General features: G+C 37.9%; 1 protein-coding gene across 2 annotated transcripts in view; it reads left to right on the forward strand.

Moving 5' to 3' along the window:
• LOC149828988 (CDK5RAP3 protein homolog) overlaps window positions 1–10,859 on the forward strand; it is a 28,581-nt gene extending 17,722 nt beyond the window's left edge. Inside the window, exons 9-10 of one of the 2 annotated variants that reach the window (XM_090017850.1) lie at window positions 3,176–3,308; window positions 10,492–10,712. In XM_090017850.1, coding sequence (XP_089873976.1) covers window positions 3,176–3,308; window positions 10,492–10,614 — 256 coding nt within the window. In that variant the 3' untranslated portion in view covers window positions 10,615–10,712. Of the gene's footprint in view, window positions 1–3,175; window positions 3,309–10,491 lie in introns of both variants that reach the window. The other variant, XM_090017851.1, reaches the window with a different exon arrangement.
• The last annotated feature ends 15,356 nt before the right edge of the window (window positions 10,860–26,215 follow it).

Raw genomic sequence — 26,215 nt, forward strand, 5'->3', positions numbered from 1 at the left:
CTGATTTACAAACTGATTATTTTGTTAAAAGTGTTAGCTGTTTTTTGGTTGCCTGTAGATATGTGTTTAGTAGTTGTTCAGGGCAACACATTGCTGCATATTTGTGCTGCAATGGCATGCTGTCCACAGCATGCTGCTGTGCATGAATTTGCAGCATCAACATGCTGCTGACAGCATGTTGCTGCTCACATTAGTGCAGCCACGACATGCTGTTAACAACATGTTGATACGGTTCTGCAGTAGAATAAAAATCAGATTTTGCAACTCCTTGCGGGCGTACAATCTGACCAGATTTGTGCACATGCAATCTAATCGGATTTGACACTGATTGCACATGTGTAATCCGATCAGATTGTCGAATGGTGAGTTATGTGCAATCTGGTCAGATTTGTCAGAGGGTGTGTTTGTGCATCCCGATCAGATTGCCAGTATGTTATTTCTGAACAGTGATGTTATGTTCAGGCCTGCATTCATGTGCATTGCAGGGTGCTATATATGTTTCAGATTTGATCGTGCATGTTTATGCATTCAAGTCTATGTTGCAAATGTGCATATCATATGCATGAAAATTCTGAAGTTATTTTGATGTTTGCATAAGTATGATCGTGTGCATATTTGTGTGTTCATGCATGAAATGAATCATGTTAATGTATGTTGCAAGCATCTCTTCGCATGCGTGTGTGTTTGTATGTGCATTGTGGATATCTTGTAAAACAAGGTGTGTGTTGCATGCTCACTAAAATTTTGCAAAAATATGCATAAATTACTTTGAGATGCTTTTGTGGTTAGATGTAAGCAGTGCATGCCGTGTGGGCCAGGAGCATGTGATGCTCTAATGTTGATTTTAATTTATGCATTGCAAAATTTATTTATGAAAATTATTGTTTTTTCCAAAATTAATTGCACTATTATATTGTGCAGGCTAGGGCTCAAATTTGGTTTTGCATGTTGATTTGCAAAACGGTTATTGTGTAAATAACCTGAATTTGTTTAACTTCCTCGATGTCCCTTCCACAGTGTGAAAATCTTGGATGACGGTTTTGGAGAAACCGTGAGGATACTAAAACTCCATGTACGACTGTGCACCTGAACCCGATATGATGGTTCGCCTCCTGGTCACAGTTTTAGGGAGATTCAGCTACTTTGCCGGGGGTAGTGATGTTGACTTAACTATAGTTATTGGCATGCCAATAAAGTTACGTCAGTGAATGTTGTTTTTCCTGATGTCCCATCATTAGATGTTGATTTCTAATGTTCCGATGGATGATACTGATTCCTTATATCAGTCGAGGAACAAGTGTGAAACTCAATAATAAAATGCAAATTATGTGTTAAGTTATAACTGAGAACCTAACTTAGGCTTCGAAAAATTGTGCCTGTTTTGATTATATGCGGGTTTAAGGAAAAGTGAAAATTAAAATTGTGTGCATTTAATAAGGACATACATGCAAAAATAACTCTAATAAATAACTTAATAAGTTATTCATGCATATGCATTGAATCATGCATCTTTAAAGTTCTGCATTAATTCATGTATTCATGCTTATTCTGTTTCGCATGATATTTGTTATTGTATGATACTTGTTTAAATGCTGGAATGGTAAGTTGATTATGAAAATTGTTGCTGCGATATTCCTCTGAAATTATGCATGAATTTTGTTTTTGTTATTTCCTTACTGTTTGGATTTTTAGAAGAATTCGTACAAAGGATTTTGGTTCTTACCCATTTTCAAAAACTGTTTTACAAGACTAGGAGCTCAGTGATGGGTTGACTTGCTAGTTGGAGACTGCGTGCTTTGCGTTACATGTTATGGGTTCTTGACAGAGTGGCTCCTTGTGATAAACAATTTTATTATTTCAGCTTATTTTGACATTTATTCAATTGATTAATAAAGTTGATTATTCTTCATTGATTAAATACACTATCTGATGTGGTTTGATATATATTAAATCTGTGAGACCCCGGATCCTTGAGTATTGTTTATGCAATTGCCTTAAATTTTTTTTCTACTATTTTTACAAGGATTAGTTTGGGTTGTTACAAAATGCCTTTCTAGGCTGCTGAACTACAAGAAGTGGATGTTGCATGCGATCTCAATGGTCTAAGACCTGGAATCGTTCAGTGTAGGGTGTGCTCAGTAAGTTATTACCTGAGTTAGAAGTGATTAGGTTGATGTCAAGGACTTTCTGTTAGAAGTTTTGGAAAATTAAAAAGTTCATGCATTTGATGAGAACTTTTAAGAATCCTTTTACGATACCAAGTTCTGGATGAAACTGTTTACATGGTCTTCTGCATATATGGTGGTTTATGTTGCAGTTTTCATGGCTAATAATTGAAGGAAATAACTATTGAGGAGTAGTAGGTCCATAAGTTGATCCTACCTAGATGGGGCAAGGACTGATGCTGCTGCTGAGAATTTTGAAGATCTTAGCAAGAAAGAAGAAATTCTTTCCTATTTGATGGGAAAGGTCATCAAAGAGGATAAAGAAGATGAATGCATATTGATGGGCTTATAGAATCTATGACTTTTAATGTATGAACCTCTTTTTAAAGATGATCGATAAAAAAATGCATGCACCTCTTTCTTTTTGTTATACGAGGTTATTCTGTGAGAATGATTGTGACTTCTCTTAAGAGATGTGGAATGAAAAGGATTTTCCTGTAGTTGTGTAATGCTTGTAGACCATCCTAAACATAGTAATAGTTTCTGAATGGTCAAGATGAGGGATTTCTTATGGAGAGCACTAGCTTATCTTGTTAGTGGAAGTTGTGCTTGACAGTGGAAGTCAGAAAATTAAAGAACATTTTCGGGGATAATCTCCAAACAGATAATCTTGGCATGCGGGGACTGCTGGATATTTTATTATGCTACTATATACGTACAACCTTCATGTCTTTAAATGTCATATTCCTAAATCAACCTCTAATCCTAATAGTTCAATACCTTCATATCCAAAAAAATTTATTCATGGATGCTTCTTTAAGATCAATTTTAACATTATTTTCTGCCTTTTGATTCTGAAGTTACATCTTGAGCATAGTACTGTAGTGCTTGACCAGATGACAGAAATTAAAGAATAGATTCTGGGTGGTTCCTCAACATTTTTGTTTTAGACTTTTTGATTGCAAGTGGTAGCCTGTCACTAAGTCTTGATGCTGCTCCTATGCATCCAGATTTCTCAACAGACTAGTATTGACTCTGGAGGAAAAAAAGCACCATGAAGTAAAATTGAAAGAGAGCTTGAAGAATCTATCAGTGAGGCGCTTGGAACTTCAAAATGCATTGTCTTCATCATGGCCTAAACAGGTGAGTTAACTTTGTTGGCTTTCTGGTGCCTTGAGTTGTTCCTTGTTGATGTACAGCTGTTGTAGCCAAAGTAATGGTATGCTTAGCAGTACATATGGAGAAAAACTGCCCTTTACACAGTTTTATCAAGAATAAAAAAGGAATATCTTCCAACCTAATTTATCAGTGTAATTGGTTCATAATACTTGCAGTCCTGAAGTAGGAAAAGGAAACTATCCTTTTGAAGTAGCCAAGTAGGTAGAAGATAAATTGTCATTGATTCGTTGCTAACCAGTCTTTGCAATGTTCTACTTCAAATAGAAGTCGAAAAGGAAGAATAAACAGGAAGATGCTTCCATCTCAAAACTTTATTACCTTTTATATTCTCGTTGAAATCTAATTCTTCAAGAACTTTGCTTGGATATATGTATAAAATATATTTCAAAAGAATAGTGCATGTAGTAAATGCAAACATAACTTGTATGATCATCAAGAAAAATTACAAAATAAGTCAGATTTGCTTGCATGGAATTTTATGTTTCCCGGAAAGGAAAAAAATGCAAAGATAGAATTGTTATTGTTATTTATTGTCACCATCATTTGTCTCATCATTTCGTTTACCAAAAGTTTTTTTTTCTCACTTCTATGCTTGGTAGGTATGAGTTGAAAGGAAGTAAAACCCCAAACGGAACTTCAAAAGAAGCACACAAAAGATCTTTCTCAATGAACACAAAGGTTCATTCAACACACTCGCAAGAACCGAAATATTCAAAAGAGTGCACATACAAAGGGAGAAAAAATGTATCTCATTAAAGTGGGATAAACCCACACACAAAAGGCCTACAAATACAAAAGTAAAAGCCCATATTTATAGGGCTGAAAAGAGCTAAGAAAGGGAGAGTCGTTGGGCTCCCAACAGATCTAATTGGAGCTGTTGGGAGTCCAACGTCTCCCAATAAATGCCAATAAATGCTTTATGCTTTATTGAGTGAAAAGTCAATAAAGGCATAAGCCTATTTGAATGTCCTAAAAACAGAAAATAAAACTGCTGTATGCTTTATTGATTGAAAAGTCAATAAAGGCATAAGCCTATTTGAATGTCCTAAAAATAGAAAATAAAAGTGCTGTATGCTTTATTAACTGAAAAGTCAGTAAAGGCATAAGTCTATTTGAATGTCCTGAAAACATAAAATAAAAGTCATTGTAACTGGCCTAATTCTAACTGAACTAAGAAGCTAAACTAAAGAATAAGATTACATATGATATAGTTATCTCACATATGAGATTAACTATGAGATTACAATTTTAACACTCCCCCTCAAACTTACTGTTGGGCAACCAAAAGTTTGTCTAAGAGAAAATGGAACCAGGGAGCAGCAAGAGGTTTTGTAAAGAAATCGGTCAACTGATATTCTGAGGAGACATATGGGAGATCAATAGTGCCGTGTAGAAATTCCTCTCGTACATAGTGACAATCCATTTCGATATTCTTCGTTCGTTCATGGAATGTTCGGTTGCTGACAATGTAAACAGAGCTTTTGTTGTCGCAGCATAGTTGTGCTGGCCCCGTAGTCGTAACACCCATGTTTTGAAACAGTCTTCTTAGCCATACTACTTCCATAGTGGTTGTAGCAATGACTCTATATTCAGCTTCAGTTGATGAAAGAGAGACTTTTTGTTGCTTCTTGTACCGCCAAGAAATCAAGGATTTGCCTAAAAACACACAAAGACCAGTAGTTGAGTGTCGATCATTGGGATCACCGCCCAATCTGCATCAGTATAAGCAGTTAATTGTTGTGAAGAAGCAACAGACAAAAAAAATCCTCTACAAACGGAGGTTTTAAGATATCTGATAATTCGTAATACTGCTCCCATATGAACAGTAGTGGGGGCATGCTGGAATTGACTTGCTGTGTGGACAATATGTGCGATGTCCGGTCGTGTGATGTAAAGGTAAGACAATGCCCCAACAAGCTGTCTGTAAGGTGTTGGGTTCTCAAGTGGTTCTCCATCATCAATCTTCATTTTGGCATTGATCACTTCAGGAGTGTCAACATGTTTTTCATCTGTGATTTCAGACCTGTTAATAATATCAAGAGCAAATTTTGATTGAGTTAGTAAATAACCTCTAGGAGAATAAACCACTTCTATTCCAAGGAAAAATCTTAAGAAACCCAAGTCACTCATTTCAAAATTGTTTTTGAGAAATTTTTTGATATTGTCAACGCTCTGTTTATCACTCTCTATGATGATCATGTCATCCACATAAAGGAGAATAATAATAATACCCACATTAGATTTCTTAATAAACAAAGCTGTGTTAGTAAGACAAAATTGAAAGTCAAAAGCAAGCATAACTTAACTAAATTTGTCATACCAAGCCTTTGGGGCTTGTTTAAGTCCATATAAGGCCTTATGTAAACGAAGAACTTTTCCTTAAGGAATCTTAATACCAGGTGAAGATTCCATATAAACTTCTTCAGCTAGACTACCATTGAGGAACACATTCTTGACATCCATCTGAAAGATATGTCATTTCTTTACAGAGGCAATTTCTTTACAGAGGCAAGAGCAATCAAAGTTCTTACAATGGTCATTCTAGTGACCGATGCAAAAGTTTCCTCATAGTCTATTTCATATTCCTGAGTATAGCCTTTAGCAACTAGCCGAGCCTTAAAACGTTCAAGAGTGCCATTACTCTTGGTTTTGACTTTATATACCCAACGACATCCTATAGGTTTCTTTTCTGATGAAATATCTTGAATAGTCCATGTATTCACCTTTTTTAAGGCACATAACTCTACTGACATGGCTTCAACCCATTCGGGATGTTCTTTTGCAGTATCATAATTAGAAGGTTCTACGTAGGAATGTAACAGGGCAATATATGCTTGGTACTTTGTCGAAAAAGACTCATAAGATACGATTTTTCCAGGTACTTTTGACACCCTAGAGGATCTTGTTTCTATACGATCCCGTGCTTTAGTATATTTTTCTAGAGCACAAGGTTGCTCTAGGTTACCTTGTTTGAAGTATTGAATGCATTCTGGATGAGATGATTTAATACTTATCACATTTTGATCTTCTTGATCACCATCTTCCTTATCAATCTCTGGAACTAAGTCCAGTAGAAAGGAATATTCATCGATTTTTGTAGAGTTTTTAATTTCAAAAAAACTTTTATTTTCTAAGGATACATTTCGTGACACATATAGCTTTCTAGTTTCAAGATCAAGGCATCTATAACCTTTTTGATTGCTTGCATAACCAAGAAACACACATGGAATATCACGAGGTGAGAGTTTGTCATTTTTGTTGAAGAAAACAAAACATTTACAACCAAATACCCTTAACCTTGAATAATCTGGGATTTGTTTGAAGAGTTTTTCAACAGGTGAAATATTGCTTAACCTAGAGGATGGCATTCTATTACTGAGATATACTGCGGTTAGAGTGACTTCGACCTAAAATTTTTTTGGTACTAGATAAGTGATGAGTAGGGTTCTTGTTGTTTCTATAATATGTCTATGTTTTCTTTCTGCTAGGCCATTTTGCTGAGGGTATACAGACATGATCTTTGATGCATGTAAATTTAAGTAATTATTAAATTCTTTTGACAAAAATTTTTCTCCTGAATCAGTACGAAAAATGGAGATATCATTCTTAAATTGATTCTTAACCAGTATATGAAATATTTGAAAAAAAATAAAAAATACTTCGGATTTATGTTTGAGAAAATAAATCCAAGTATGTCTTGTAAAATCATCTATAAAAATAACATAATATGAAAAACCCCCTTCGGACATAATAGGTGCAGGACTCCATATATTTAAATGCACTAACTCAAAAGGCCGAGAGGAGACAAAATTTCTTTCTTGAAAGGGTAATCTCTTCATTTTTCCTAGAATACATTTTTCAGATTTAAATGTTTTAGAATTACAAAAGTTTTCCATATTTGGAAAAAACTGAATCTTGGATATGCTAGGATGACCATGTCTCCTGTGCCATAGATTCAAGTTCATTTTCTGAACATTATAACAAAGTGTATTCTTAGGAATTTTCAAAAAATTCATGTAGTAGAAGCCTCCTTTTCTATGGCCTTTCTCAATCAGCTTTCCTGACTGGTGATCCTGCACTCGACAACCACGAGAGGAGAATGAAATGTTATATCCATGGTCAGATAGTTGAGAAACAGACAAGAGATTGAGATTTAATTTGAGAATATATCTAATTTGTGGAATATGAAATCCTTTTAAGTTCTGAGATTTTTTTTTTCAAAATTTCCTATTGCTTTGATTTCTAGTGATGTTCCATCGGCAGTAAAAACATTAGATCTATTTGAGTTATGACATTCGGATAATATTTCCACATTCAGAGTCATATGAAAAAAAACACCAGAGTCAAGAAGACATAAAGTTTTACCTAGATTGGAGGTGTTCACAGAAGAGACAACAACTCCCGTAGATGAAGATGCTCCCTTGAGTAGTGGTTCGAGTGCTTCCACCAATTGTGCAAGAGACATGCTCCCAATGAAAGTTTCGCTTGATTCTTTTGGTGGTCCGACGGAGGCAACCTTTTTATCATAAGGTCTCTTTAATTTTGGACAATGAGTTTTCACATGTCCAGGTTCACGGCAATAATAGCAAATAATTTTGTTTTTCTCAAAATCATCATTTTCTCTTCCATAGTTGGGAGGTTTGTAAGTTTTGACAAAGCTTTCAGGTTTCGAGACGGTTAGAATTGTGTCGTCATCGCTCTTGAAAATTCTACTTCTATTGACGATACTTTTCCACGATGGAGAAGAATAGACTCAGTGGATTCAAATTCCGATCGTAATCCACTAATAAAATGAAAAAATGCTCCACATTGATTTGGTTTTGGCGGAATTCAATATCTTGTGGACAATGCCACTTTGGTTCAAGAAGAACTAATTCTTCCCACAATTCCGGCAAACCATTGTAGTATTCTCTAATGCTCTTGTTTCCTTGAACCATATTCCGAACTTTAGTTTGTAGATTGCATACATGTGCAATATCCTTAAGAGAATACATTCTCTTAAGGTAATCCCACGCATCATTAGCATACTCGAATTTAGCAAGACTCGAGCATTTCTTTATGTCAACACTTGTAATAAGCCAATGCATAATTTTGGCATGACCCATTTGTCATTCCTTCCATTTTTTTTCATAAGTGAAAATGACCTTGATCCTTTTTACTTCCGTTAGTGTAGGTTCCATATCGGTCCCGTCTACTAATCCCCATAACTCCTTTCCCCATATAAGTGTTTCATAATTGATGCTCATGTGACATAGTTTGAATCATTAAGCTTAATGGGTTTAATGGTGACGTTATCATTGTTATCCATTTTACAAGGCTTAATAAGAAAAAGAAAGAAAGAATGAGTGCAGAGAAGAGAGATGTACCCTACCACGAATGGTAGATACGAACACACCTCCAAGCTTGTTGATCACTCTGTTATATATACTTGAAGAAGAGCACCTCTTCTCCAAAACTTGAGTGGCACACTTTTCAATTCTCAATGCACCGAGATAAGTAGCTTGATACCATGAAAGGAAATAAAACCCCAAACGAAACTTCAAAAGAAGCACACAAAAGATCTTTCTCAATGAACACAAAGGTTCATTCAACACACTCGCAAGAACCGAAATATTCAAAAGAGTGCACACACAAAGAGAGAAAAAATACATCTCATTAAAGTGGGATAAACTTACACACAAAAGGCCTACAAATACAAAAGTAAAAGCCCATATTTATAGGGCTGAAAAGAGCTAAGAGAGGGGGAGTCGTTGGGCTCCCAACGGCTCTAATTGGAGCTGTTAAGAGTCCAACGTCTCCCAATAAATACCAATAAATGCTTTATGCTTTATTGAGTGAAAAGTCAATAAAGGCCATACGCATATTTGAATGTCCTAAAAACAGAAAATAAAAGTGCTGTATGCTTTATTGACTGAAAAGTCAAAGGCATAAGCCTATTTGAATGTCCTGAAAACAGAAAACAAAAGTTATTCTAACTAGCCTAATTCTAACTAAACTAAGAAGCTAAACTAAAGAATAAGATTACATATGATATAGTTATCTCACATATGAGATTAACTATGATATTACAATTTTAACATGAGTGCTGTTATTCTTAATAGTAAGCATTTCAGTAGGAACTTGCCCCTTTCCATTTCTTTCTTCTAGGTTTCTCTTTTAGATCACAGGAACATTTAAATGAAAAAATAGAAACTGCGAAAATGGCTGGGAGTTTTTTTTGAACCATTGTTGAAGCTTTTAGAATTGGTAATTTTTAGTTGCAACATTTTTTTGGGGTAATAGCATTTGCAGCTGAATGCTCTGGAGCACCACTTTTGAAAACTGTTGCTCTGGATGACTGCATGGCTATCCATGTTGAGCCGAACACCTAGAAACCATGCTAATATGGCTTGGCCATTAACAAATGGCGAGACCATGGATGTGTAACTAATTTTCTGGCAATAGAACCCTTAAGGGGGTGTTTGTGTTGCATGGTTGCACTTTCCACGTAGTGTTACCCGGAAATTGGCCAGTGGCTTTCCATGTGGAGTCACTCTGTGCTTGTGCCGCATGGTGGGGTCTGCAGAAATATGCAAGGGCGGATCCAGGGCAGGGGGGGTGGGGGCGAGGAGGGGCTCGAGCCCCTCCTAAAGTTTTGAATTTTTTTATTATTTTATTATAAAATTTATATTGCCCCCCTTTATATTTTAGTTTTGTATTTTATTTTATTATAAAAAGTTTTTGTCCCCTTTTAAGCAAAATATAAAAATTTATATTGCCCCCCTTTATATTTTAGTTTTATATTTTATTTTATTATAACATTTTTTTGTCCCCCTTTAAGCAAAATATAAAAAATTATATTGCCCCTTTATATTTTATTTTATTATAATTTTTTTTGCCCTCCTTTAAGCAAAATATAAAAATTTATATTGCCCTTCTTTATATTTTAGTTTTATGTTCTATTTTATTATTACCCCCATCCCCCCCCCCCCCCTACACACACACACACTTTAAGCAAAATCTTTATCTGCCACTAGAAGCAGGGGTTGTTTCTGCATAAACAAGCAGCTTTTGCACAAAGTAAATGCATCCGAAATATCTATGCTCTTTATTTCAATTTATCTTTATCTCCTTGATCGGTTACACGAGACATTGTTTGGTATTGCAGGAAGCAGCACTACAGAAAACAAGGGAACTTAAGAAGTTGTGTGAAGCAACTTTGTCTTCCATTTTTGATGGAAGACCTGTTAATATTATAGGAGAAATCAATTCCCTGTTAAGCAGCACGTAGAAAAGAACAAAATACTAGAAAAGATTTTGATAGTTTTCATAAGCACTGGTTCGTTATAATGCCCAGGATGAATTTTGTGATGGTTTTACTTTCATAAACACTGGTTCGTTGTAGGCTACACTGGATGAGTGGGTGGTTGGAACACACGGAGCATTTTCTGGGTTTATGGACCCTTCGGATGCTCTGGTGATGAATTGTGTGATTTGCAGGTGGCAGAAATCCTCAATAGGCTACAATTTATGGGTTTATGGATCGTTCAGGTGTTGGCAAGGCTGGTGATGCATTGTGTGATCTTCAGGCTGCTTAAATTCTCGTCAGGATCTCCACCACATAGTGTGGCTAAGAAACTAAGGCTCTGTTTGGGAGCTTTGAATCACGACGGAAACACCATTTCCAGTGTTGCCAAAATGTGCTGAGGATGGATTTGCCAGAATGGTGTTGAAATGTGGTTCTGGAGCTGCCAACTCCATTTTCAGTGCAGTGCTTTGGCAACACAACTGCTCCAAACAGTCAGAGAACATTAAAGCACTGGAGAAACCACAATACATTTATAGAGCCTAAGGTTATGTTTCGGTGGAAAATGATCATACTGTATGACAAAAAATGATGCATTTTTTAAAAAATCTTATAATTTTTGAAAATCCACTTATGTTCAAAATCACAACTTTTCGATTGTAAATGGACCTTTTCACCTATTGCACTAATATGCAAATTTCCTTCTCAAATATCCAAATATGTGATTTTTCTCTATATTTGTGATTTTTTTTCACAAATATGTGAATATTTTCACACATTTGCTAACGTCTTCCTGCCTGTCCTCTTTATGCGAATTTTAGTAAAAAGAGTTTGTGACACTTTAAAATTGTCGTTAAAGCCTTTAGCACCTTTATCCCAGCTTCAAAATCACGTACATATTTCATAAACTGACAAAAGCTTTACATATAAGTTTTTGCTAATCAAGGTTTTGCATCCTTCTTACCCATAACTTTGAATCCAGATGCATCCACAAAGAGTCTGACAAGATGTGGATCAAACAAAGAGGCCATGTGAATTCCATGAACATCTGGACCCACTATAACCAGTCTGTTGCTTATTATGAAGATTGCGACTTTTAGTTGAACTTGATGCCAGAGCCTTCCAATAAAGCTATTCAGTTTTGTCCTTGTGACCTGTTTATTTATTTTATAGTATTTGGATTCCTTTTCTTAAGTACGGCACCTGTCGGGATGTGAATCGATGGATGCCTACTTGAATCACTAAAAAATTGGTAGCAGCTCATACCTAACATTATTCTTGCAACTTGGTTGATTCAAGTTAGGGGTGGCAATAGTGTCGGGTTGGCGGGTCAGCATACCTCAACCCGACCCGTTTATTAAACGGGTCGGCTGTGGCAAGCACGAACCCGGCCCGTTTAATAAACGGGTAACCCGACACAACCTGCCAACCCATTTAATAAATGGGGGGTAACCCGACATGACCCGCCAACCCATTTAATAATTAAATGGGTTGGGTCGGGTAAACGGGTTCTCAGGTTCGCGGGTCGGGTTGGGTTGGTGGGTCGGTTTGGAGGGTTGACGGGTTGACCCACCCACCTAACCCGTTTATTAAACGGGTCAGCCGGGTTGGCATACCCCTAACACGAACCCGACCCGTTTAATAAACGGGTTAGGCGGGTCAACCCATTTATTAAACGGGTTCATTTTTTCCAAACCCGAACCCGCCTAAGAGGCGGGTTGGCGGGTCGTGTCAGGTTTTGCCACCCCTAATTCAAGTATAAGACAAAGTCATGAGCCACAAATGATGGACCCATATGACTCAACCTGAGGGGCCCCATTTGCATCCTTAGCTTGCCAAACTCTAATTTAAAGATAGATATTTTTATTATTAATTTTTTTTAAGGTGAACTTAAGAAGGTCAAAAAAGGGTGATAAAAGATAGGGTCATTTTTCTTATGCCGACCTACCTTTTGCCTCATATTCCATGTCAGGGACTATCAATTCTTGGATTTCTGACACAGACCAAGGTTTTTCTGACAATGATTAAATAAGAACCTTGGGTAATTGGATTAACCTCTATCACACGTTACAATGGAAAACGCTTTAAAATGTTTTAAAATTTCTATTGTACTCTTATTATAAATACATAAACGACCTTCTAAAACACAAACACCGACATGGATGGTGGTGATTGAAATGATAAAGGGTGGTGATTTGCTGATTTCAAAACACAAAAAGTTGCGTTTTGTCAAATCACCCGATCTGTTGCTCTCTCTCTCTCTCTCTCTCAACGCATGTGCACACAAACACACATGTAGGGTATTATTGGTTAGCTTCTTGGAAATGAGATTTTTTTTAGACCTCATGCTTCGATTGTTTGGGTGGAAACTAGAAAAGTGAATGCACTTCTGGAGCTTCATTAATTCCTATAAAAGTAGAATAAGGAAATTGTGACACCCGAGTTGTTTTCTTCCAAGGACCTGTTTGGATGACACTTGAAAACCAAGTTAACAACTTGGTTTTGGATGTATAACTTAGATTAAAGGAAAAACCTGGTTTTGTGCATAATTCGAGTGAGCTGTAACCAGGTTTCACAAATCTGGTTTGAATCCAAAACCTGATTTTTGAAAACAGAGTGATCCGTTCTTTCATGCCCCTAACTTGGTTTATCGGCCGGGAAATCCGCTTGTCTTGTAGGAGCAGCTAGTGCTCGTCACCTTGTGTTGGGACGTTGCAAGTTCAAAACCCAATGGTATAGTTGTATAACTGGTAGGGGTCTGCCTAACGCCAGCTTGCCTTTCAAAAGAAAAACAAACTTGGTTCATCAGAGGTCAAGGGTAGGGACGGCCCTTCCACCTCCCTTTCCCATTTTTCACCTAACCAGTAGCTCATTTACCAGCTATTTCCAGCCAGTGACCAGTCGGAAAATGGTTGGCTTGCTATCGCTCACGAGTAATACTAGTTTTAGTTGGCTTTATTTTTATTTTAACATCTACCTTTTGCGACTAAGTGGTTTCACTTGGAACTTTGGTGATTCATAGTCCTAGGTGTATTTGATTTGATTTGCTAATGGTGCTGGTCAGCACCATCATCGAGTAGGTGGGCAACACAACGTTTTGATCTCCAAGCTTGCTTTTATTCCCAGCAAGTTAATTGAATGGAGCAAGACCATTAAGGCTACCAAGGTTGCGGCTCTTAAGGATTGAAAGCAGCAGTTGGCATCTCTTCAATCACTGGAGGAAAGAGTGACCAATGATTTGGAAGCTGCCTCACTCAAATCTCAAAGTGAGCAATTAAACAAACAAATAAGTAAATGGAGGGTCAGGGAGAATTTGCGATGAAAGCAAAGAGCCAAGGCCCATTTGATGCAATCCGAGAAAATGAATACAAAGTATTTTCATATGAGAGCTTCTACACTAGCGAAAAAATAAAATTTTGGCCTTAATTATCTATTGAAGGCAAAGTATAGGAGGGGTCCAAAATGCTTAATATGGCTTTCAATTACTTCATGAATTGATTTTCTAAATCTGTAATGGGTTTTTATGATATTTCCTGTATAGATTTTCAAAGGCTAAGTGAGGCTGGTCGAGATTTCATGTAAGGTGTTTTTAGCCAAGAGGAGGTTAAGGGTGTGGTTTGGTCTCTACCTCAAGGTAAGACACCCGATTTGGATGAGTTCCCTATTGAGTTTCTTAAGGAAAAATGAGAGTGTTAAAGAGTTATTTTCACTATTGAAAGAATTTTATGTGAATGCCAAGATTTCGGCTATTATGGGAAGATCAACTCTCATTCTTATTCCTAAGGAAGACAATGTTCTAGCTTTCGGCTCATATCATTGATTAATACATGCTTCAAAATTATTTTTAAGGTGTTGGCTACTAGGTTGAAGAGTCACATCAGCAAGCTTGTTTCCCCTTCCCAACACGCCTTTATTCAAGGATGGAGATTGCATGAAGCATGTATAATGGCACATGAAGCTACTCATTCTATCAAACTATCGAGTAAGCCTTCATTTATTCTAAAGATTAACCTTGAGAAGACATTTGACTCTCTTGATTGAAATTTTATGTTGAATTGTTTGAGATCAATGAATTTTGGCAATAAGTGGATCTCTTGGATAGTGGGTCTTCTTCATACGACTTCTATTGTTGTTTCAATAAACGGGGAGAAGGGTATACCTTTCAAAACTAAGAGAGGATTGAGGCAAGGGGATCCCTATCCCCCCTTCTATTCATTTTGGCATTGGAAGACCTTTCGGTCATGATTGATTCGGCAAAAAGAGCAGGTTTGATATGCGATTGCAATATTTCAAATTCGGTTACTGTTAACCATTTATTGTTTGTGGATGATTTATTGGGGAAGCTAATGAACATAATATGCTGGTTATTTGGATGCTACTTAGATGTTTTTTGGGGAGGTTTCGGGCTTGAAAATGCGGGTAAGAAGTTTTGTTTCTCAATGACCCATCTAGGAATTTGCAAAGGTTGGTTTGTACTATTTTTTTAGTGTGCAATGGGTTTTCTACCCATGTCATACTTGGGCTTACTCTATAATTAGGAATCTCTCGTGAATTTCATTGGAGAAAGGTGGAAGACAAGGTAAGGACCAGAACTAAATCTTGTGTGGCATGCTTGCTATCTTGGGTGGATCGTATCAATTCAATAAAATTTAGTATTCTTCACTTTAGTATAATGCCTAAAAAGGTGGAGAAGCTAGAGATTGATTAAGATATTTCAAAACTTCATTTGAAAGAAAAAATTATATGGCAACTCGAGAGCCTTGGTAGATCATTTCAAAGCCATTGGAATTTGGTGGCTTGGGCATTCTGGATATTCACAAATTTAATTTAGCCCTAATTGCCAAATGGGTGTGACTTATTTGCAAAAAAAGCAAGTAACTTTTCCATAGTCTTTGTGAAAAAATATGATTTGAAGGATTGACCTTGGAATTGGTTGGAGAGTTGTAAATGGAAAGGTGGTCATTGAACTCTCTTGTCAATTTATCAAAATCCAGTTGGTAATGGTTCTCATACTTTCTTTTGGCAAGATAAGTAGTGGGCTCAGCTCTCGCATGGGCCACGATGTCGGCATGAGCTAAAAAGCTCATGTTCAGCATGACCTGATCTGCTTCCGTCTAACCCTACCAGACATCTCTTAAGCCTAATGTGAGAGAGGGATTCTCTAACCTCGGTCTACAGCTTGGCACGGGGTCCGATACTACCTGGGTATTTTTATGTTTGAATATTTGATACATTGTAAGTCGTTAATTTTTTAACTCTCATAAAATATGACATATGAAGAAAAAAAATGATTCAAATGTCAGTTTCTAAGTAGAACAAGTTTACAAACAGCTAAAAAAAATAAAAATAGATCGAACATGGAGAGAGAGAGAGAGAGAGAGAGAGAGAGAGAGAGAATGCAATATCATGTATTTTGTTAAATTTTGAGATTTCTGAAATTTGGCTAAGTGTTGTAGAAATATAAGAAAACCATCGATATTAGGATGCAATAATTGAGTCTGGGCGTAGCCCAGGTCTCGTTGACGAGACCGAAACGAGTCAATTAAAAGATGATAAAAAGTTGTTTTTAACCTTTAAATTTAAGCTAAATTCGAGTTAAATTCGAACAAATTTTGAAGATAAAATTTGCGTTATATATCGTTAGATGCATCTCAAAAATTTAAGTATTATGGTATTTTACTTTCAAAAACTAGGCTTCAAGGCACAACAAGTTTCTTATATCATCCAAACGGGACCTAAGAAGTTCCACTAAACAAAATTTCTTTATATTATGAAATTGCTTTCTCGAACTAATTGGTGTATTTTTACATGGGGCAATTAGATTTGGGTATCTTTTCGAACTAGAATAGTTGCATTTATGTATTCAACTTTCAAAAAATGAGATATTACTTGATAAAAAAATGAGATATTACATGGGCAGATCAATAACCGATTTGCTTTAGCCATGCCCAGTACATGCTAAACTCTAAAATCGAGTCCCAAGATCCAGATTTCAAGTTAGTCAAAGTCATTGACTACTAGCCATTAACTCAAATCAACCCCATTTACTAATAACTACTAGAAAGAGGAATAACGCCTGTGGGGATCGAATTGAATCGAACAACAGATTAGTAAGCAAGCACGTCCGCCAGATGAACCTCCACCTCTTGCTGCGCTTAATACAAACCGGCCCCAAGATCAGATCTAGCACAAAGGACTCCTAGGCCTTCAGCTTGAGACAGGACCCCGCTTACCACATGGGATACTACCTCGATAACCTAAACCTAATTTTTACTACTTAAACGGTTGAAAGAAGGAAAGGAGAGGCGCATTGGATGCTGGCTAAGAGAGAGAGAGAGAGAGAGAGAGAGAGAGAGAGAGAGAGAGAGAGGACTACATCCAAAAGAGCCTAAACTAGCTTAATTTTTTTTTTGATATGCAAACTGGGGTTAAGCAGATCCCTACCAGATATCTCTTAAGCTCCATGTGTCAAATAATTTTTTTGATAGGCAAGCTGGGGTTAGGCAGACCCCTACCAGATATCTCTTAAGCCCCATGTGTCAGAGATTCGAACCAGCTGGGCCTCAGCTTGGCACAGGACCCACTTACCACATGGCATACCACCTCGGTGGTACCTTAGCTCAAAAGTAAGATAGCCAAAGAGAGGAATATGGTTCCAGCCCTTCCCTATCATCTTTACCCATGTGGATCTAGGAGTAATTTGGATCAATTTTGGGTTCATAAAGAGAACAAACCAACATATGCAACTTCAACGAGCCATAACTTTGACATCTGATATCAGAATTTGACGATTCTTGATACGTTCGAAAGCTTATTTCGAGGGCCGTATTTGAAAAAATTATTCAAAATCGTTAGTAACTAGTTTTGGGCCCATCCAAGCTCCTCTATTGGGTCAAATGGGTAAGTTAAAGTTTTACATACTATATACAATAACGTGTTTGACCATTTCGTATTTTTCTTTAGATCCAATTCGAGAGAAATGGAGGAGATTTCTCCTCTCGTAGTTATGGATCACCTCCCTTTCACTGCTCTCTAAAGAAGGTGAATGGTATTTTGGTTGGGTCTAAATAGTCCTGATCTAGTTACTGGATCTGACCCATGGTCCAATTCCATAATCAATGCTTTTGGGTATGGATCTTATAGATCCAACATGTTAGCCTCAAATCCAAACCCAAGAGTTGGATTCAGATCTTATACCTCTATCCTAATTGACCCACATACTTGCTATACAAAAGACCTAAAATACCCTATATAATACCTATACTAATTAACTTAATGTCTACTAGCTGATTGTTCTAGGTTCGTTGATACCATGATCCATTACCAAAAAATAGAGCTCAGCAATTTGGACCAATGAATCATTCCCAGTTTCAAGCTAAAAAATAGATCATATTAGGCTGCTCTTTGGTGTATGAGCATCCAAGCCAACAAGCGAAGCGACAGGTGTATCACCTTCTTGTAATGAGCACACGAACAATCGAGGATTATAGAGTCATCATCACTCACATTTGAGTGAGCATCTAAACAAGGGGCATATTGTATTTTGGCACCTGTGGGCCTCGTGAAGCGTACCCCACGAGGAAACCCTCATCACGATGAAGAAGATCTTCCGGCCTTCAACTAAAACCAATTGCTAGTATGACGTAGTGAAACTCTCTAGCCAAGAGAAATCATCGTCGCTTGACATGCACTCATCGAACATCTCACAAGAGTATGAGGTTGAGCGGTAAGGCGGGCGACAAGAGAGGGCCCCACACATGCCTGAGATGCCCATGAGAAATTTGCATACTCATGAGCATTCTTGTGCACTTCGACATGCTACTCACAAGATATAGGGGTTGCCCACTCCGAATCGCACAATAGTGCACCAATGTAGGTTAAGAGAAAGGTTTCTTGTATAGGTATTATGGGTGCTGAACCTCCATCAATAGGAGGAACCCTAATATCCCTTGGAAACACAACACTTTTGTTCCCAATAGTGTTCTCATACATAGACTTTGTATTTCTCCAAAATGACCACGCCAGGGTCTTTCCCACATATGAATGTATCAGCGAGATTTCGATCTTGGCTCAGTAATTCTCAATGTGCATGGAGATATGCAACCCTGAAGTTTAGGCGGACTCGCATAGGCACCAACATGACATTTGTAGATAAAGTAACTCTTTTCTGTGTTTTGACTTTATGGACGTGTTCCCCACATATGAATGAGCGAAAGAATACTCGAACATGGCATATGAATTGTGCATGGAAGGCCTCCATTTGTGAACACGAAGTTGAGAAGGGTTGTGGGTGGCATAGCACCCCCGAAGCATGGCACATGAGTGGCTGGAGAGACACCCATGGCATGGAGCATGGATCTGAGCAGATGCACTTGAGATGTAACTAAAGCTTGTTTGTTGAGCAGCTAGAAAGGAACATTTGTGTTGCCTCGTGCCGCCGCCGCCGCATGCCATAGGCAAGGCACAAGTTTTCCACTTAGCAACACACATGTCACCATAGGCCCCGCCTTAACGCACACACATGTGCATTACTTTCGGCTGATGACGAATAAAGTTTGGCACAAGAAGCATGTCTCGACACCCATTGGCGCTGACACTGGGAGATGGAAGCTGACGAAGAAAGGGGCTGGGCAAATGACAAAACGTGTTCTAGCTATACATTGGAGACGAATTATCTATCAACCAGATTGCTCTATTGCATCTGAGCATTTCACACTCTAAATGGGGCATCTCACCCAAATGGAGAAGGCCACCAAACATCAACCAAACTTTCCTCCTAAGGCTTTAAAAAATGATGAAGGAATGTTTGGGTTTGGGTACGGTGTGTTACGTGGAGGTTCGAAGGTTCACATGGAAAGTACCATCTCTTGTCATACATGAGTTGCACCTCAAGAAGATGCTAAGCTTCCCTTTCTCCTATATGGACCCAAGTATGGAACCTCACCTTTATGAACCTTCAATAAGGAGATCGAACGAACACGTTAAAAAAATGAATGAAGGTACAAAGTCATTGGATTCAGAATGGATGGACATTATGTTGTACCCTCTAGATTTTTTAAGCTAGATGAACTAGAGATGGACCCGGTTGGGACATCTAGATTCACAATCGATAGGTACATCAATTTGAGTCCCACAAACTCAAGCAAATTGAACCTACTGGTCTTAGGCCTTGGGTCCTGTAGGTTATGTGTTTTAGGGTCAGCACCCTTGTTGACACAGTGGAGAAGAGGTCGTAGTTTTTTCGTTGTTGTGAACAAAGAGAAACAATAGGGCTAGGTCAATCAGCTAACCGAATAGATGCATCTTGGGTTTAGTGAGTGGTTCAGTTAAGGGTTTAGGTTCAAAACTTGTATGACTTAGTCTAGAGGGTCTAGGACTATCTTGATATGTGTGCAAAGGTCTGATATATACTTTAGAGGTCAGGGATAACCGGTAAAACTTTACAGAGGGATGGTGAGGTCAGATGCTCAAAATTGCGCGTTATTTCCTAATTGGTAAGACCACTTTAGGTTGGCTTAGGGAGTTCAGGTCAAGGGACTGCCACTTGGGTTTAATGAAGCTTTTCAGGGTTGGTGACAGAGGTTTAGGACATGGTTTAGGGTTTGGATAGGTGTTGGTCGGTAGGTGAGGTAGTTGGAAGTTTGGAGTTGTCAGATTTGTTCAATGGGTAGGATGGTCTAATGGTAGGAGGTTGTTTCAGGTTTTCGATCAAAGAAAATAGGTAAGGGATTGGCTGAGATATGATGTTAGGTATAACTTATAGGTCTGTAGCAGGTGGGAATAAGTCTCCCACGTTATGAAGTGTTGTTACACAATCCATAATAAGGAAACACTGGTTGGCTCATCAAGAGATCAAGACCACACTTGCCTTGTTGTCAAAGAGCTTGGGCTCTTTAGAGAGGGTGACAGACCAGCCTTTGGGACTTGGTCATCATATGAATCAATAGGAGAAGAGAGAGAGAGAGAGAGAGAGAGAGAGAGAGAGAGAGAGAGAGAGAGAGAGAGAGATCTCTTAATTCCAAATTTCATGTCTAACAAAGAGAACCTAGGCCTCTATTTATAGATTTTGGCCTAGTTTTAGGTCCAACTTCAATTTAAAAATAAAATTTAACCCAAATAACTCATATACCCTCTAACTGTCAAAAGAGGTCCTAATTGTGATAGTTAGAAATCAACTAAAAGGGGTTCAGTTAGTCTAACTAGAGTTCCTTGCTAACCAAGTCCTCACTAGGTCTTATCATCTTGGCTTTGTTACCAATTTTTTTTTTTTTTAAAAAAGAAAGAATGATTTCGTTAGACCCTATCCCTATCTCTCACTTTTTTAGAAAGTAGAAGATGCCCCCTACTTGCTTTTCTTCTCCTTCTTCCAAGTTGGCCCCCTTATGGGCCCCACTAGCTAACCACTTTTTCATTTTTGTGTAGACATGTGTCCTTTGAATTTTCCTATTGGAGATGAGGCATATCAGCAGTCCCATCACCTCCTTGGGCTCCATCACCTCCTTGGGCTCCATTTTGACTTGATGATGTAGCATTTGAATCCTGAAATAATGGTTTTGTTGTCAACTTTGGAACTAAGATTGTAACAGCTCTACCAAACTACAATATACCTTGCCCTCAAGGTCCAAAGTTGGAGAACTTCTTTTTTAGGTTGAATTTTCATTCCTATGTTACCGAATCTTTACCATCATAATCCCACTCAACTAGATGCTTTTGCATTGTTCAATCATATTTTCACAACCTCTTGGTCTTCATGATGGAGGTAGACTAAGACTCTTGATACTACTCATGAAGCACATCCAGAATGGTTGGAACTCACCATGGAATGGTTTGAGATGAAATATATGAAAAAACAAGATGAATTTTTACCTCTTCGAGGAGTGCCAGACGGTAGGCTAACTTTTCTACCCACTCTTCAACCCAATACAATTCATAGTATTTTGGCAGGAGCTTATGATATTCTTAGCCCAAGAGAGTTTTTTGGCCACACCTAATCTCCTACCTTGAACACTCGATTGACACAACCCTTGTCATAGATATGCTTCATGTGTTGCTGAGCCTTTACAATATTCTGCCTCAATATGGCGAGAATCTCATTTTGCAACTTCAAATCATGATCTATTTTGAGAGATGCAACACTCCTGTGCTCGTATGTATCCATCGACGAGAGAAAAAACCCATATAATGTCCCGAACAGAGTCATCTATATGAAATAGTGATGACTAGTATTGTAGGCATACTTTGCCTATAGTAGAAAGTAGTATCATTTATTTGGGCGGTGTCCAATGAAGCAGCGAAGGTAAGTCTCTATAGTCTTGTTTATGATCTTTGTCTACCTATCCATCTAAGGATGGTGGGCAGTGTTGTAGTTCAGTTTCGTCCAACTCAGCATAAAGTAGGTGAACCAAAATTGACTCAAGAAGATCGGAATTCGATTGCTTATTATGCTCCTGGGCATCCCGTGAAGTTTCACCATGTGACTCACGAACTGCTTCGATACCAACTAAGCGATATACTCCTATGGTAACCTAAAAAAATGGACATACTTTAAAAACCTATCCACCCTTGTCAAAATGGCTTCCTTATACTTATATAAAAGAAGAGCTTCCAAGTCCATAGATATATTTTGCCACACCTACTTGAGAATCGACAAAGGCCACAATAACCCGGGTGGTTTTATCGTCTTATGCTTATTGGCCTGACAAACCACATATTATCGTACATACTCACATACACAACCCTTCATGCCTGACCAATAAAAGAGGGTTTTCAACCTCTGATAAGTCTTGGATATGCCTCCATGTCCACCACTAAGAGTGTCATGCACCTCGTATGAAAGATTTCAGATTAGATCTCTCTCTGTTGACAAATAGATTCGACATTTGTAGAACATGACCCTACCTCTTACTATGTAATTATGGTAACTATGCGGGTTCTCACCCAACTTACACACCACTTTTTGAATTCCACTATGACCTGATTGAGAATTACATGCTTTACTTCAAACATCAAATTCAACCATGGTAAGTGTGTGCAAAGTTGGTGCGTCGACTGCCTTGTTCTTAAAGCCTTTCTTGTATTGGATCTTGAAGTCATACCCCATGAGCTTCACAACCCATCTCTGCTAGCTGACAGTAGTAATCTGCTTCCCCAACAGGTATTTGACGCTTTGATGAGCTGTCCATATGATGAACTTACACCTAAGGAGATAAGGGCGCCACTTATCTACTGCAAAAACCATTGTGAGCATTTTCTTTATCGTATGTAGACAAGGCATAACTCTAGTTAGAAAAACCCTTGCTCATAAACGCAATAAAGTGTCTCTCTTAAGAAATGATAACACCTACCCTACTGTCACACACATCCATCTCCATCACGAAAACCTTAGAGAAATCCAACACAACAAAAATGGAAGCTTGACACAGTTTCCTTCAACCTCTTGAATGCATCAGTGGCCTTATCAGTCTACACAAAACCATCCATCTTCAGGAGGGAGGTAAGGGGATGGGTGATATGATCATAATCTCTCACAAATCTTTGGTAATACCCGATTAGCCCCAAGAATCTTCTAAGTGCCCTTACAGTCTGATGGTTGGCCACTCTATCATATCATCATTTTTTGTCCGGTGATAATAAGGCCGAGATAACTTACTTGTGCTTATCTAAAGAGGCACTTGAACATCTTAACATATAAGTGGTGCTACCTTAAGGTCCTCAACATAGCTCGCACATGTTACAAATGTGCATCCCAAAAATGACTGTACACCAATATGTTATCGAAAAAAATAAGTACAAACTTCCACAATATAGTTTTGAAAACATTGTTCATTGTAACTTGAAAAGTTTTTGTTTCATTGGTCAACCCAAAGAGCATGACCAAAAACTCATATAGAGCCTCATGAGTCCTAAACATTGTCTTGTTCATGTTATCATGAGCACTACACACTTGATGATATCCGAATGAAGATCAAGCTTTGTAAAGAATGTGATTTCATGCAATTCATCAAATAGTTTCTCGATTGCCAGGGATCAAGAACTTGTCTTTCACTGTTATGTCATTTAAGGCCCGCCTGATAGTCTACGCAAAATATCTACATGTTGTCCTTCTTCTTCACCAAAAGTATCGGTAGGGAGAAATGGCTAACACTCGTGTGGATGATCTCTTGGTTCAACATCTCTCCCACGAGTTTTTTGATGTCGTATTTTTGAGACTGAGCATACTGATAGAGCCTTACATTCATGGGTACCATGCCCACCTTTTAAGGGTATTCTATGGTCTTGGGACCTTTTAGGTGGCAAACCACGTGGCTCATCAAATACATTATAAAATTCTTTTAACAAATCAGTTATGTTGTGAAGGACGTCCATTGTGTCAAGGGCACTTTTTGAATCTACCGCTTGGGCGATCAGAAAATAGACACATTGGGTGCCACACATCTTCATAGTCCCTTTTTGCTCAACTTTTTCCATTGTTGGAGGTCGGATAAAAGCGAGTTTAATTTTCTTATCATTTCGAAAAGACATCTCCATAGAGGAAAAATCTTACACTACTTTTCCCAAAGTCCATAGTCAGTGCATTACAAGGACCATATTCACAGCATAGATATGTATGGTGTATAGATCCGCCACAAATTTATCTCATTGGAGTTGTAAAAAAATATCAAAACAAACCTCCAAACACTTTAGATTAGTACAGTTACCAACCATCACATCAAAAATGAAGTGCCCTTTGAATTTGTACTTAACCACCCAAACAACACTCTCATGAATAAAGAAACATTGAATATGTTTGAAGTGCTCTATGAACATTTTGTGACAACTATAATTTATGGAAAAGAAATATTGAATATGGAAGAGGTCACAAGTACGCTCATTTTAAATAAAATTAGGAGAAGACCATCACCAAATGAGGATTCTGGTGAAGGATTGATAGTGAGTTCATCCAAAGGCAGGGGTCGGTCAAAGGACAGGAAAAATGACCACAGATATAAGAGAAAGTTCAGGTTAAGGAAGGACATCACTTGCTACAATTGTGGAAAGAAAGGGCACTTCCAGAATCAGTGCAAAAAGCCAAAGAAAAATCAGAAAAAAAGAGACATAATCATCAGAAACTAAAGAAGATATCATAGCCACAGTCGAATGTGAGCTTGTGATTTTGTCTACTACTAATGATCCATGTATCTGTGTGTGCCAGGATACAAATTGGGTCATAGACACAGGAGCCTCGTACCATGCCACACCACGTAGAAAGTATTTCAGTACATACAGGACCGGTAATTTTGGTGTTGTCCGAATGAGAAACACAGGAACATAAAAAATTATAGGGATTGAAGATATTCATCTCCAGACTAGTCTTGGGTACATGTTGGTGCTCAAGGATGTCAGACATGTTTCAGACTTAAGGTTGAATTTGTTTTCAATAGAAAAGCTTGATGAAGAGGGCAAAAGCAGTGTTTTCAGCCAAGGACAGTGGAAACTCAACAACGGGTCATTGGTTCAGACCAGAGGAAAGAGGTGTTGTATTCTTTATAAGATGCAAGGCAAGGTATGCAAGGGACAATTGAATACAACTGAGGACTCTTCTATTGATTTGTGGCACAGTCGATTAGGCCACATGAGTGAGAGGGGCTTGCAGATTCTTGCTAAGAGGGAACAACTTCCAGAGTTAAAAGGTACACATCTAAACCCGTGTGTTTATTGATTAGCTGATAAGCAACATAAAGTATCTTTTGTAATAAAAGCCTTTCATAGAAAATCTTACATTCTGGAGCGAGTTTATACAACTGAGGACTCTTCTATTGATTTGTGGCATAGTCGAATATGCCAATGTTGATTTACTTGCATGTCATGTTGAGCAGAAAGAAGTTGGAGAACAACCTCCTCCAGAACCCCAGCTCAGAAGATCTTCCATAGAGTCACCACCTTCCAGAAGGTATTCTCCACATGAGTATGTGATGCTTACTGATGCAGGTGAACAAGAGAGTTGCCAGAAAGCACAAGAGTGTGAGTAGAAAGAGAAGTGGCTAATAGTTATGCATTGCAGAAGAACCACACTTATGACTTGGTAGAACTACCAGAAGGCATAAAGGCCTTTAAGAACAAGTGAGTTTTCAGGTTGAAGACTCAAGAACAATGTTCTCAACCAAAGTACAAAGTCAGATTTGTTGTGAAAGGCTTTGGTCAAAAGCAAGGTATTGACTTTGAAGATATTTTATCTCATGTTAAAATATCTTCTATTCGTGTTACTCTAGGTATTGCTGCTAGCTTGAACTTGGAGATTGAGCAGTTAGATGTGAAGACTACTTTCCTCCATGGTGATTTGGAGGAGGAAATATACATGGATCAACCAGAAGGCTTCAAAGTTAAAGGTAAAGAAAATCTTGTCTACAGGTTGAAAAAGAGCTTGTATGGGCTGAAGCAAGCTCCAAGACAGTGGTACAAGAAATTTGATTCATTTATGGCTGAAAATGAATACAATAGATCGACTTTAGATCATTGTGTCTATATAAAATGGTTCGATAAGAAATTTGTTATTCTCTTGTTATATGTTGATGATATGCTTATCCTTGAATAAGATATGTCTATAATT

This window comes from Nuphar pumila, chromosome 9, assembly GCF_984573655.1.
Source record: "Nuphar pumila chromosome 9, dmNupPumi1.hap1.1, whole genome shotgun sequence".
Lineage (NCBI taxonomy): Eukaryota > Viridiplantae > Streptophyta > Magnoliopsida > Nymphaeales > Nymphaeaceae > Nuphar > Nuphar pumila.